Consider the following 14,516-nt stretch of genomic DNA (forward strand, 5'->3'; position numbering starts at 1 on the left):
ATGCTCCCGAGTGGGTCGGAGGAGTGAGTGGATGTGGATTCCCACCTGAGCTGGTCCATGCAGTGTAAGAAGGAGGAAAATTGAACTCCTCAAGAACTTGGGGGATCCGTGGGGCTGATCTGCATGGCAAGAGGCCAAATCCTGGGTACAGAGGAGAGGGGAACAATGCTCATACTGTGTCTCACAGTAACTGTGGTTGCACACAGAGCAGAGACCAAAACTCTCCTCCAGGTTTGCTGCAATGGCAGTCCCATTTGCAGGCCCCTTTTGCAGACAGGGATGGATGCTAGCATCTCAAAAAAAGCAGCAAAAATCTCCATAGCTTTTTTCATCCAAAGCCTCAAAATCAAATCCCCAGCAGGCATATCCACTGCTGACTCAGGAGCACTGAGAAAAAGACCAAAACAGAGTCCCAGCCCTGCTGGAGTTGTGTGAGGGGAGCAAGGCTGCTGCCTACACCCCAGCCAAAATTACAGCCCGGATCCTGACCCACCAGGCTCTGCCCACAGCACTGACTCACAGCAGCTGCCTGCTGCCTGCAGCCTGCACTGTTTTTGGGGCTTGGAGCCTGCTCCCCCCACATCCCAACCCAGATATCTCCTTCCTGGCACATCCCAGCCTCAGCCCTGAGTGCCATAGATGGGGATGATGACAGTGAGACAGGGCAGTGTGAGTAGGGGCCGATCCAGTGCTCGAAGGCCAGAATGGAGCCCACACCATGACACCTGCTCAGCTTCCAGGTGCAAAGCCATCCCACCCCTCAACACTTCAAAGTCTTCCCACCGGCACCCTACTAGGCAGCGGTGAACCTCCCCATCTCCCCCTCACTCAGCAACTCCAAGAGGCTGCCAGCTGCACAGATGGTGTCCTTGTTAACATCATTTCATCGGGTTTTTGTCGGAGATGAGCTGGGTATTATTTCACCTGGCTCATTGTTAAGCGGTGGTTTTTGAGGTTGAGCAGAAGAGATCAGCTCCCAATCCCATTTCACGGTGGCTGATCCCCAGCAGCCTGTTGGCTGTGCGAGCTGCAACAAGCTGTGTGTGCTCGGGACACTGCTAGCACAGGCTGCTTTCTGCCCACAGAAGGGGCAGCAGTGTTTTTTCTTACATTTTTATGCTCAAAAGGCAAGGGGAGCTGCTCAGATGTTCATGTTCTAAGAGCGTGGTTTTGCAGCTGAGTTTCTGATCTGTATTTTAGTCTCCGTCACGCTGAGCTGAGCGTGGTGAGAGCACACAAGCCCAGCCTGCTGCTTGTGCTCACTGGCGCGTGCCTAATTTCTTTTTAAAATCAGACCCTTTAGGGGAAAGTTTCTCCTTCCAGCTCTTCATGCCCACATCTTGCATATGCAGGCGATGCAGGCACACCTCTGCTCTGCATGCAGATAAAGGCACGCAGGTGCCGGCAGGGATGGGGAGCGTGCAGCAGCTGCAGAACTCTTCCCATGCTGCCATGGGGTTTCTGGGTTCTCCCTGTTGTGTGGGGTTTGCTGGCCCAGGGCACACAAATCAGACACCCAAAGCAAGTGGGGGACCCTCTGCAATGCCCCAAGTGACATCTGTATACGTGCTGTTCAACAGCACTGCCTGGCCCAGGAGGGATCACAGCTGTCTGGGAGACCACTGTCATATCCTGATACTGCCCAAGGTTTTGGCTAAGCATCCCCATTTTGGAATGAGAAAGTTTAGATCAATGTCAGCATCCCTGCTGGCAACATCAGAGCTCGTGATCATTGGGGTTAGGGCAGATTTTATAACCTGCCACTTGATTTTCAGATTGATGGCTACCTGGTGCCTTTGGGGTTGGACTGAATGATCTCCAGAGATCCCTTCCAACCCCTACAATCTTGTCATTCACAGCTTACTGAACTGGGGGTACCACGGCTTACTAACGCTGACCCTAACCCCACAGCATCAATGGGGAAACCAAGGCAGAGGCAGGGGGAGCAGAGACCCGAGCCCTCCCCATGGTTCTGAGGGGCCACGGATCTCACTCAGCCTTCTCCTCTCCAAGCGTCTGGAAAACAGGAACAGGACTAATGGTTCTGGTTTTGGTGTCTCCCCAGGTGCGAGGAGGCAGCAGGGCAGCCAGGGCGATGGCAGCTGGGCAGTCGAGCGGTGCGTATCAGGCAAGCATTTGTAGAGCTATCAGGCTCCAGCCCTACAGCTTCAAAGACTTTTCTCCCAGCAGCATGGGACACGAGTCCTGCTCCCCACATAGAGCCCCACAGTCCCCAAAAGTATCTGTTGTGGTGTTCCCACTATTCAAGCCATCACTATTCTGTCTGCGCTTCCAGCTCTGGACTGATTCAGGGTGCACTGTTGTGAAAACCCCAGTGAACACACTGCTCTTGTTGCATGTGTGGGTGAGCAAATTATTTTACTTCCTACATTTGGGAAGGTATTTCTTTGTCCTCTTTCTAAGGCTTAGCAAAACACCATATCATAAAATTGTAGAACCATTCAAGTTGGAAAAGACCACTAAGATCATGTAGTCCAACCAAATATCCACAAGATAGATTTTTTATTGGACATTTTTTTTCTGTTCTAGGCTAAAATCTGAGTAATCTGAAACAAAAGGACATCCTTGTGTGTGACCCAGGAGCACAGCACAGCCCTGAACATGACCACAGAGAGCTTTGCAGAATTCTTGAACAAGCTCAAGGAAATCCATGAAAAAGAAGTTCAAGGTAAGGAGACGTGATAAGTCTTCTTAACAGCTGGACGAAGTCCATTCCTTTTTGGTGCTGCCTTCATCTGCTTGGTTTCAAATAACCCTCTGATGGTGTGTTTCCTCCATCTTATTGGGATACAGCTTGGATACTGAGGGAAAGAGGGAATGGGAAAGACACAGTGGTCTACAAGGAAGAAGCAATTCAATGCCGTGTTGTGGAAAACCTTAGATAGTTAATTCCTCTTGGGAATTTCCTAGTCATACATCATTAAAGTAAGAACCGTTCAGTTAAGGAAGCAAATGCCAAATCCAATTGCTTTCCTATTAAAAACAATTCCCAGTGTCAGCATTATGAACAAAGCAACAGTGCTTTTGGAAGATTCTGGCTTATGAATTCATTTTAGTCTTTGTGATTTCGGGCCACGGGAGAGTTAGAGGAAACTGTTGAGCAATCTAAACCACATGTTTACATCTATTTTGCATAAAATGGATTTGACAAAACGTAACATCTGCAGATCCATCAATGAAAGTATTCTTGTTGAGCTGTAAATATTCTCCGAGACGCTTTGCAGCCCCCAGAGCTATAAAATACTGCCCTCCTGGGAAATGTCTGCTGTAGCTAAAAGAACCAGAAACAAAACTGTAACAGACTTTTGGGGGAGGAGGGGAAATGCAAATCCATTAAACAGTGGAAATGCAAAACCTGCTCCCATGCTGTACAGCTTTGCCAGTTGTGTCAAACTGCGGTGTCGTTTGGTGCAGGATGCGTGCTGGTCTTTCTCAGGTATGTGGTTTGCAAAGCATAGAAGTTCCTTTCAGGCAGAAGTCAGGTGACTGCCTTTTGTTTCTGAGGTCCTGTGGGATTTGCAATTAGCACCCATCTCTCCATCTCTCCATTTCTGTTCCTTGTTCCAGGTCTGCAAACAAAGCTAACGGAGCTGACGACAGAGAAGTGCCGGTGAGCAGTGCCTGCGGTGTCGATGTCCCAGCAGGAGGAGGGGATGGGTTTTAAGACTTCCAGGCACTTCTGTGCATCACAGAGGTGCCTACAGCCTTAAGCCGCTGTTTCCCTGTTTTAGAGAGCATCCTTCACCTATTTGGCAGTGCCAAATTTAAGCACCAGCAGTGCAAGCAGTACAGTGGGCTCAGAGCAGAAACCCTTCCCACAGTCTAGGCACTGAGAATGAAGCCATAGGTATTTGGAGAAGCCCAGTAACTCTCTTTTCCTGACTCTTTTCTTGCATTAGCGATGCCCAGAGAATTGAAGAGTTGTTTGCTAAAAACCACCAACTAAGGGAACAACAGAAGGTCCTCAAAGAAAATGTAAAAGTGCTGGAGAACAGGTAGGATTTCATGGTCAGCTGTTTGGTGTCACATCTCCGGGTAATGGTGAGGAGTGCAATATACTGCACAGGCACGGTCCCATTTCCCCATATGAATGCATGGTAACAAGCTCCCAACCATGGGTTTTCATCCAGGCTGCGAGCAGGTCTCTGTGACAGATGCATGGTCACCCAGGAGCTGGCAAAAAAGAAGCAGAATGAATATGAGAATTCCCATTTCCAGAGCCTCCAGCACATCTTCATTCTCAGTAGGTACCAAGGTCTGCTGTGAGCTCAGATTTGGCTTATTGGGGCTGTTCTGATACCTGCAGAGAGCCACTCAGTGGCTGAACAAGGAGGAGGAGTTGGTGATGGGGAGGAGGGAGGGAGGGAGTGAAGGAAGCATGGAGGTGCTAAGGAATCACGTCTGACAGCTACACATGAAGACTGGAGCTGGGGTTTCAGCCCTCTGTATCTCCAGAAAAAGGAGAGATAAGAGGTCAAGCACCATCCTGCTCCATTCAGCACCCAAAGGCTGTGGCTCTCCTGGTGTCTCTTTGTAGCCAATGAGATGAGCCGCCTGAAGGAGGAGAACAAAACTCTCAAGGAAGAACTGAAGAGGCTCCAGAGTCCAGAGTAAGTGCTCTCTGAATGTCATCCATGGCACAGGGTGCTGGTGTGGCTTTCCTACCACTGAGCAGGGCTACATCTGGACCTTTGTGTCCGCAGGGATAGTTTCCTATAGGCATTAAGACAGCAAAACACTTTTAAAGGTCCAAGTCCTCATTGTGCTTTGCTCATTCCCCTCTTCTCATGCACCCAATAGCTGAGTCTTTGGGAACATGGGGATCCAGTGATAACAAGGGAAAGACCTGCTCCAGCAGGTTAATGCTGAAAGCCAAGGAACCTGCCAGGCAGGCTGATACATACAAATCAGCTCATTCCTCAAGGGCTTAAAGTCCAGAGGAATTAGCACCGAGGGATTAGTTTAGAAATGTGTTTTCTTTGGAGCTCAGAAGCACTGCCTACTTAAAGAGAAACTCACTGCTATCCTCTGATGCTCTTCAAGGTCTGAGCAGTTTGGGAGCTGCTGATTCTGTTGGGTTGGTAAGCACCGAGCTCTGCTCTTCCCTTGGCTGCTGCATTGGAAGGTTCCAACCAAACACCCATGTCTTGGCATCAAAGTCTGGTCAGGACTTGATTGGTGACCAAAGTGTGGGGCTCAGACTCAAAGCAGCTCCCTCCAAGGGATACGCTATCTCAAAATGGTGACACTGGGAGCTCTGAATCCAGCCCTACATCAGACAGGGATGTACAGATCACAGAGCTTTTGCAACTGCTGCAATGGGGTTTTGTCTTACCCAACTTCGTGGCTCCCCATAAGATTAACCATGGGCAGGTGGGGAAATCAGACCTTGAGCTGTCATGCTGGCTCTGTCTCATGCTGTGGACTGCAGCCAAGCCAGTGATAACCTGAAAGGGAAGGAGGTGATGCTGAAGATCCGGTCTATCCACATGATATATAAATATGTATATTTACACATCAGGTTCTGTAACTCAAAGCTGCTGCTACAGTGGCTCTCAAACTGAGGATTCCCTTCTCCCATCCCTTCTCATCCCTCTGTGTCTTTTTGCTCTCTGCAGGGACAGGATCAAGTACCAAGGAGCCATTTCCAGGGAGCACAGCTCCACACCCAGCTCCCCACTGCCATTACTGTCCCCCACTAGCAGGAACACCAGCGCCGACAGAGTGGCTCTTGGAGCAGCAGAGGACTCCCAGCATGGTGTGCCGGGCCTCGAGCTGGGGGAAGGTGGGTGCTGTGGTCCAACCACCCGCCTGGGGTCCTGGAGATGAGACAGAGTGGTGAGCCATGGGGCAGAACTACTCAAGGAATGGGCCTGGAGAGCATAGTGCAAGCTGCTGGCAGCTCAGATGGATGTTCACACGGAATAGGGACAATTATGCTGCTCTGCTTTGTGCAAACAGTAGCTGGGGGTGTTTGGATGCTCTTGCTCTAAGACAGGTTCTGTGCAGGCATGCAGCCACCACCCATATGGTGCAGAGACCATATGTTTGCCTTGGTGCCAGTTATGCATGCAATGGAGAGTCCATTCATTCACATACTTGCTAAAACCAGAAGGAATTTTCAGTTCAGTGGGACTGTTCCAGAGGCTGGTTTTGTCTTTTGTTTGCAGAGAAGACCACAGGACAGAGAAGCTCTCCTTGCAGCAGGATTTCCCCAAGCACTATCCTCCAAGAAGCCAGCCTGGCAGAAATGGTGAGTAGACAGAGGGAGCCCAGGGCTGCTCCCTGTTTGCATTGGGTGAGAAGGGGTTGAAACGGATGGAGAATGAGTAGGAAATACTTAAGAGGGTAAAATAACTACCTAGAATTGGGCAGAATGCTGTTGCCAGGGATAAGGAGGAAAACTCAATGATAGGTGCATGCTTTGCAGGAATTGCCACTGTCTGCTAGCAAATCCTTTAGATTTTATCATAGGCTTCTGTTCCTTGTTGTAGGAGAGTACATCTTCAGTTTGCCCTTCATGACAACACATCTAGCACCCCTGAGTCCCCTCCCCAACACAATGGCTCCTCTCTTGCTGAGAAAATCTTTCTCATGAGGAGATTATCTCAACTCATGTATTGGTGCAGCTTATTCTTAGTGATAATCAGGAACAAGAGGCTGCAGCACTGTGAACGATGGCAAAGCCTGGAGAGCATGTGAATGGTGGAGATTTTGGATATACAGAATACAAATGCAGCACAGCAGACCTGCCCAAGAGCATCGCAGATATCTCTCCATCTGCAGCATAATGAACAGTGGTGTTTGCAGAGGAACTGGCATTCACTGGTTACCATTTTGTGTGTAGATACAAGCCAGCCATGCCTTTGAAGCACAGAGCATGTATCAGCTGAGGGATGCTGAGTGATACGATGATTTTGGGCACTGGGAAATGAGGCTGCAGGACCTGGAGCCCTGCTCTCGCCATGGGAACCCAAGCCCACACACACACCCACACAGCCGCTTCTGTTTTAGCACAGCCTTTGCTTAGCTGAACTGTGCAGAAAACCTGAAGGAGTGGGTGAAGTGAGGTTCTGGTGAGGCTGCCGGCAGGCTGCAAGGATAATTAATGTGGGGATCACAGGAAGGACTGGTGACATCTCTGTTAAGCAGGGAGAAGTCAAGTCAGAACACGTGGTGAGCCTTCCGCAGCAGATGGGATTGCGATGTCCTGGCTTCACTGCTGGGTCTCTGCTGGAAACGCACCCCCAAAGAAATACCAGCAGCATGGAATGAATCCCAGAGTCCTGAGCAATGGTTGGGGAATTTGCAGGGTCTTATCTTGGTTAAGCCGCTGACTTGAGACAAGGGATGTGGTCTCTTTGGCCACAGATCAGTGCAGCCAGAAATTAAAGAATATCAAGGAAAACACAAAGGGAAGCTTTCCTGGGAAAGCCAAAACAATTAAGATTCAGCCACTGATTGGAATTATATCAAATCACTTCTTACCACCTCTGAGGTGGGAGCTGTTGTAAAAGCTGATGGGGAGTCATTGGTACGGAACAGCAGGAGCAGTTTCTGTTACCACTGACGAGGAGTTGGGTCTGCACCCAGCACAGCTCCCAGAGCCACATGGTGCTCTCAGCGGCCCAGCACACATCCTACTGCCTGACCCCACTTTTCCTTGCAGGCATCCCAGAGAATTGCCAACCAGCTACACGGCACCATCGCCCTGGTGAGGCACAGCCTGGAGAAAAGTCCTTCGAGGGCTGCAGTGTCTCCACCGGCCAGGAAGACCCCACTGCCACCAGAGCAGGAACGCAGCCCCAGCCTGGAGCCGTGAGTCCTCTGCTTGTGCCCCTTGCAGGAGCAGGACCCCATTAAGCAGCACCTAAATTGTGATCCCTTTTTGTCCACCTTCTCGTCGACACTTCTCACAATGCCCACAGCCTCAGGGAACAGGGGAGGGTCTCCCAGTTGAGAAAAATGACTGGAATCCAACTCAACCAGTCCAGTCTCGTGTTACTTCACCTTCAGATAGACCCAGGCGCCTGTCCCCAGCCTGCAGAGTAAGGACCTGGCTGAGCAGGAGGCAGCAGTCCGTGCTGCTCCTTATCTATTCTAATGGGCTTTTATGCAGGGCTCAGCAATTCCCAGGGCTTCTCCTCCCCATTGATTTTGGAAGCACAAGAAGCTGTTTGGCTGCAGACTGCCAGCTGCCCACAGTGGGAGGGATCTGCCCTGCATTCCCAAGAACTGCTCACACACAGGGCACTTGCCAAGTGAAGAGCAACATCAGGGACTCAGTTTGCATGGGCAGGTTCATGCACAGCGCTGCCTCCTTGGCACTGCTGAGAGATCTGCTCTGGAGTGGGGCTGGGGATCGCTCCTCTGTCATCAGATCCTTCAAGCCACTGGGAGAGTCTGGGGACAGCCATGCTGGGAGGCAGGGGGCCTCTGGATGCACGGTCTGGCTTGGCTGGTGGCTTCCAGGACAAGAGGTACTGGCTGTAATTGCTCCAGGAGTGGTCCAGGTTGAATACTAGAAGAAATTTCTTCTCAAAAAAAAATTGGTGAGGCACAGGCTGCCCAGGAAATGTTCAGGAACAATGGAGATGTGGCACTGATGGATGTGGTCAGAGGGCATGGTGGGGTAGATTGGGGTTGGACTTAGGAATCTTAGAGCCTTTTCCAACCTTAAGGATTCTGTGATTCTATGATTCTCAGCAGCAGTAAGTGGTCACCACATCCCCACCACCACCTGCAGGAGCTGGAAAATCATGAAGGTTCCCCCCAAAATATGATTTCTTTCCCATATCTTTTAGTTACTTAACGACAACCAAGCCAATCTCCCCCAAGACTGCTCCATCCTATGAAAGCCTAAAGCTGACTGCCCGCAAAGAGCAGCTCTGCCTCCTCAACAAGCACCTCGCCCTGCACCAGCTGGGGCTGGCAAGTGGTTGCGTTCCACCCGATGGGGACAGCAGCTTCCACAGCCGTTTGCTCAGGGCCACAGATGGTGGTGGCAGGACAAGGCCACGTGATGACTGGGATGACAGAGCTGCCCTTCTGAAGCTCCCTGCAGCTGTGGTGTATGTGAGGGACCAGCACCTGGAGGGGAAGCTGCACCTCCTCAAGCACCGTGAGCGGCTGCAACATCTGGAGCAGCAGCAAAGCCTTCGGGTCAGGGTGGATGGGGAGCCCAAAGCTGTGCCCAAGGAGCAGCCACTGTCCCCATGCCTGAGCATCGCAGTGGGATGCAAGGAGGAGAGGATGGAGGATGCTGCAGATGGGAAGGTGGAGAGAGTGCTCTGGTTGAGCCGGGATGGCTCTGAGCACGGAGGAAAGGTGGAAGCATTGAAAGACTATGGTATGGATGTCCCACTGGACCTGTCAGACACCAGGCGTGGGAGGGGAATGGGACGGATCAAGCACCAGGAGGCCACCAGTCCATGTCTGAGCCCAGGGGACAGCCCCATGCATGGCTCCTGCAGAAGACATGGGATGGAGCGGGACAGCTCACAGCCTCACAGCTGCTGGCATGATGCTGCCCAGAGACAGGTCACAGAGCAGCCTGGTGCCATTAAGGAGGAGGAGGAGGAGGAAGAGGAAGAGGAGGCAGCTATGGTGAGTAAAATTCAGGTTGGCATCACACCAACCCCTTCTCTCCTGTTGGAATTCTGGTGCTCAGTGCCAGTGTCATTACAATCACAATTAACGTCCCATGCTGAAATGCCCTGGAAACAGGTGGTTTTGTCACCAATAGGTGTTTGGCAGTGGTGTTTTCCACTCAGCTCAGAGGAAAGATGTGCATCATTCCCACTGGTTTGGGTAGAGATGATGCTCATCACAGTACTTGTCACAGTCAGTGAGATGGGTCTGGGGCCCTTTTCTCCCATATTTGAAGGCAGTGGTTCTATTTATGGTACTTATGGGATTTCTGCACTCACTGTCCCTTACAGCTCGCTCTCTCCCGGATGCATCCTATAAACAAGTCACCACCAAGCAACACAGAGACTCCTCCAGAGCCCAGGGTGAGACTGGTAGCCAGTGCACAGAAGGAAGAACCAGGTAAAGAGCCTCAGGCGAGCCTGACATCTGAGAAGGCAAATGCCAAAGGTGCGTTTTGGTGTGTGTGTGAAGGCAATCTGCAATGGGAAACAACTTTTGCAAACACCTGCAGTGCCTGCTGACCACAACAGGTGCTCCCCATCCTCCCAAATTGCTCTTGTGTACAGGGGGAGGGATGCTGTTACCTGCATTCTTCCTTTTTCCCCACCCCAACCCCTGCAAAGCCTTTTTCCATCCCTCAACTGAGCTGTGCCCTCTGGCTGAGGTGCTCCCTCTCGCTGATGGCTGTGGGGCAGGGCTGGGTTTGCTGGTGGGGGGAAGCAGAAGCCATGGGGAGCACAGTGGGCAACACGTCCATGTGGAGCTGATCCTTACCAGCCCTACTGGCTTGGCCAGAATGTTGAGTTCACCTGGATTAGTTGGTCTGGGCGTGTCGGAGTGGTTTGGGAACACTGGGAGCGGGATTTTGCACAGTGGGGAAAAAAAAAAGGGGGGGGGGGGAGGGAAGCCCTGTGTGATTTACATGTTGAGGAGATATCATCATAGCAGAAGAATTTCAGCTGATTACATTCTGGGTGTGGGAAAACGCAGAACTTTCTTCAGTTCTCACCTGAAGGCTGACAAAAAGCCCAGGAAGAAGTGCACAAATACTTCCTGTGCTTTCTATTGGACCTTTAACCCCTGGAAGGACAGCATGAGGATGGGGTTGGGTTCCAGGGATGTCTAAAGGTGCTGGGTAGGGAAGAGGACACAGCTCCAACCCTGCTGGTACAAGGGGGGTGCAGATGGGGCAATGCTGGGTTCTGGCCCCATGCAGGAGCTAGGTGTGTGCAGATACATGCCAGGAGTTGTGTGGCCTTGGGGCTGTGTGTGGCAAAACCTCTTTTGCTGAGCAGGGAAGAGGCTACACCACATCTCCTGCTGCCAAAGCTGCCAGCCATGACAGGGTGCAACTTTATTTTAAGAGAGGTAATGGCTGTAAGTTGCACCAAGGGAAGTCCAAGTTGGATGTTAGGAACAGTTTCTTCTTCAAAAGACTGGTGATGCAGTGGCACAGCTGCCCAGGGAGGTGGTGGAGTCAACATCCCTGGAGGTGTTCAGGAACTGTGGAGGTGTTGCACTGAGGGATGGGGACAGTGGGTACAGTGGGGTTGGCTGGGGTTGGGCTTGGGGATCTTAGAGTTCTTTTCCAATCTCAATGATTCTGTGATTCTATGAATGCAGACACCTCATAATGAAGGCTCTCCAAGCCTGGTCCTGTGGCTCTGTATCATATTCATGTGCTTGTTGCCCCCTGTGCCAACCAAAAACCCTTAATTTTGTGTTTCCTTAGATGATGATGATGGTGATGATGACGAGTCCACAAAGCAGGAATCTGATGAGGCAGATACAACAGACAGCGAGGTTGGTTGGCTTTGGTTTCTTGGGTGAAACAGTGCCTTTGGACCAGGAATTCCTGTTCTGGGAGAACCAGGAGGTGCAGGACGGGTTGTCCCTGCCCAACTCCCTCCAGGAGGTGACAGCTCTTCCTGCATCAGGTGCCAAGACCCATTTCCACTCTGTTACCCAACTGGTTGCTGAGGGGTAGATATGTCACTCTTTGTACCAAGGTTTGGTGTTCAGAAACCTATCTACAACTCTGTGGTGATGGTTGCACAGGTCCCTGGCAATTCAGCCAGGCTGTCAGTGCACTGGCAATCAGGTATTTTGTAGATTGATGGTTCTTCTCATTGGTGCAGGTGGCTTCTCCCTATGAACACGACGTCCTGCAAGAAGCCCAGTCAGAAGGGAAATATTTTTGCACCAAAGACAAAGCTCATGCACTGCAGAAGAAGAGAAGAGGACAGGATTCCTGGACAAAAGGTGAGGAAGGAGTTTCTCATTCTATTTCCTGAGGGGTTCCTTCAGTGCAGCACCCGAGGGCTCTGGGCACTTTCCTATTCATGGGTGTTCTTCTGCAAACAAACCCCAGTGTGCACACCTTTGCCCAACGTGACACAGTGGAGTCTTATGGTTCTCTGCAATAAGCTGTACTGGACCATGCTTTTGGCATCAGTATCCCCAGTCAGAGCAGAGCTCTTAATGGAACTGAATGATCTTTAAGGTTCCTTCCAACTTAAGCCATGCTTGTTGGCCAGAGAGCACCCTGAGCACCTAACAGCTCCACGTCCATCCTGTTTGCTCACCACTTGGGAGGAGCTGGCTGAGGACAGCCAAATTCCCAGCAGCAAGCTGTTGACATTCAGATCAAGGATTCTGCCAGCTCTGTTGACTTTCCACTGTGGCCTCAGAGCTTTTCCCTGGCTGACAAAGGAATGCGTTGGACCCACACTTCCTACAGGTGAATGAGCAGAGAGCTGTTCCTGATAAAGATGAGGATTAGCCAGTGTGGCCATCAAGCCTTACATATGGCCCTGTCACACTCTCTTTTGCTGAGCTTTGCTTTCCCCCTGTGCAGTCCCTGTTCTGGGATTAGACCACATCAGCCTTGTATGTGCAAATCCATTACTCTGCAGTGACCTCTTGGGCTCATCTTGCTGTTAACAGGCTCCAAGAAGGCAATGAGAGGAAGAAAGAAAGTCAAAGTGGAGCAGTGCTCGCTGGGGATGACAGAGAAAGCGGAGAGCTGCTTGGCTTCCCACCATGACCCCTCTGAGGAGAGTTAACTGGGTGGTGCAGAGACACATGGACACTGCAACTGAAGGAGAAGAGCTCAGATCCAGTATTCCACCAACACCAAGAGAGCAACTGCTGTCCACAAGGACCCATAAGAACTACTTCAGGAGCAGAGCACTCTCAAACCCTCCCTGGGTGCTCCTGGGAGAGGCTCAAGCATGGACCTTCACCTTGGTGCCAGGAAGAGGGACCATACTGTTCCTCAGGATTTGGTGCTGGGAGGAGGGACCCCAACCTCACTCCCTGTGGCCCAGAACCCAGTGCCCACCTGAGCACTGCAGGTCCCTTTGTCCCTATGCATCAATTCAATCCTGACCTGGGTTTCGTACAGGTGTGGATCTTGTTTGAGCTGCAAAGCCCATGGATTTCTTTTTGAGCACATGGGCCAAGCAGATGAGACACATTCCCAGTGAGGGAAGGGACAAGAGCATGAGAAAGGACAGCATGCCTGAGGTGTCTGGTGTCCCCAGCAGAGCCAGGTGTGTGGTCCTGGCTGTACCCCATGGCACAGCCCCAGCCCAGCAGCTCATGCAGAGAGCTTGTTTTCATATGGATAAACTGTTCTCATGCAATTTTTCTGAATCATGGCCTTCAGCATCGAATGATGGAGTGCTGCTGCTTGGGATGGGACTGAAGAGCAGGAGTGAGCAGTGCTGCACTATGGCAGGGCTGCTCCTTGCACACGTGCAGCAAACAGAGCTGAAGCAAAAGTGCCAGAGACAGCACGTGCCCTGTGGTGTGGTTCCTTCCCACAGCCACTTTCTCTGCCTGGCACTGCTCTTATTTTACTGAGGGTTTGTTTGTCCCATTCACATGGGGGGGAAGCATGGCAAGCCAAACCCCCAGCCGGACGCACAACTGGCACAGGTATCTTCTCCACATTGTGTTTCCATCTTCTTAGAGCAAGCCAGGTAAAATAAAAATAAATAATAAAAAAAGATAAGTATGCGTATATATATTAATAGAGACAATAATGATAACATTAATAATAAAGCAAAAAGACTCACTGCAGCCAAACAGGGAGAGAGCAGGGCTCCTGGGCCCGGCGCTGAGAGCAGACAGCCGCGGGCGCGCAGTGCCGCCTGCCGGGCAGAGCCGCTCCGCACTGCGCCCCGCAACGCCTCCCCTGGGCTGCTGGGGTAAAGGGATGGGAAGGAAAGGAGAAAGGGATATAAACCTGAAAAAGGTCCCTCTGCAAGTAGACAGCCTTAGACCAGGACAATTGAAGGAGGGAAGGATTTTTTATGCAACTATAAAATCATCCCCTCCCTTTGATGATCCCTCGATAAGCAGAAGTGCTGCCAAGAGAAACAAATTCACCAATTTTTTTTTTCTTTGCAGTGCACTGCACAGAATTCACTTTCTCTTATTGGACCTTTATTTTATTTTATTTTATTTGTGTTGCCTCTTGCCTTTTTCCAGCAGACATTCTCAGCTAGTGCCCCCATACCTCCATGCATAGGTGTTCCAGGAATTTGGAGGTGACACACATTTCGTAGTTAGGACAATCCCATCACTATGAAAACAAATAAACCATGTTGTGTGGGTTTTTTTTTTCTGAATCAAAGCACACGTAGCAAGTTGCTGGAGGGAAATCATGCTTCGCACACCACAATCCATCCAGCCCTGTAATGCTGCCCTCATCTAGCCCCTGCATGCTGACATCCGCCACCATTCTGCAGGGCCATGGGTAACTGCTGGAGTCCATCAGTGCCTGTAGTTCTGCTGCCAGTCTCTTGCTTGTGTGATTCTTGACAGATAAATGCAAG

At 50.9% G+C, this 14,516-nt stretch overlaps 1 protein-coding gene across 2 annotated transcripts; it reads left to right on the plus strand.

Moving 5' to 3' along the window:
• Window positions 1-2,556: 2,556 nt before the first annotated feature.
• Window positions 2,557-14,516, plus strand: RBBP8NL (RBBP8 N-terminal like). Of its 2 annotated transcripts, none has more exons than XM_052684064.1 (13): window positions 2,557-2,689; window positions 3,589-3,631; window positions 3,921-4,016; window positions 4,152-4,264; window positions 4,559-4,631; window positions 5,640-5,806; window positions 6,192-6,274; window positions 7,691-7,839; window positions 8,826-9,627; window positions 9,963-10,071; window positions 11,405-11,475; window positions 11,811-11,934; window positions 12,619-14,516. In XM_052684064.1, exons 1-13 carry the CDS (start codon window positions 2,623-2,625, stop codon window positions 12,735-12,737), a joined length of 2,016 nt encoding a protein of 671 aa, XP_052540024.1. In that variant the 5' UTR covers window positions 2,557-2,622; the 3' UTR covers window positions 12,738-14,516. The 2 variants fall into 2 exon arrangements, with proteins under 2 accessions (XP_052540024.1, XP_052540022.1); XM_052684062.1 differs by lacking the exon at window positions 2,557-2,689 and adding an exon at window positions 3,303-3,457.

The sequence above is a fragment of the Tympanuchus pallidicinctus genome, unplaced genomic scaffold (assembly GCF_026119805.1).
Source record: "Tympanuchus pallidicinctus isolate F22 unplaced genomic scaffold, pur_lepc_1.0 scaffold20, whole genome shotgun sequence".
NCBI lineage: Eukaryota > Metazoa > Chordata > Aves > Galliformes > Phasianidae > Tympanuchus > Tympanuchus pallidicinctus.

Excerpts from the sequence above, each read along its gene's own strand:
- RBBP8NL (XM_052684062.1), top strand. The coding sequence starts at position 3,385 with ATGCTGTACAGCTTTGCCAGTTGTGTCAAACTGCGGTGTCGTTTGGTG. Across the intron at positions 4,265-4,558 it reads CCAGCACATCTTCATTCTCA|CCAATGAGATGAGCCGCCTG; the intron begins GTAGGTACCAAG and ends GTCTCTTTGTAG. Across the intron at positions 7,840-8,825 it reads CGCAGCCCCAGCCTGGAGCC|TTACTTAACGACAACCAAGC; the intron begins GTGAGTCCTCTG and ends CATATCTTTTAG.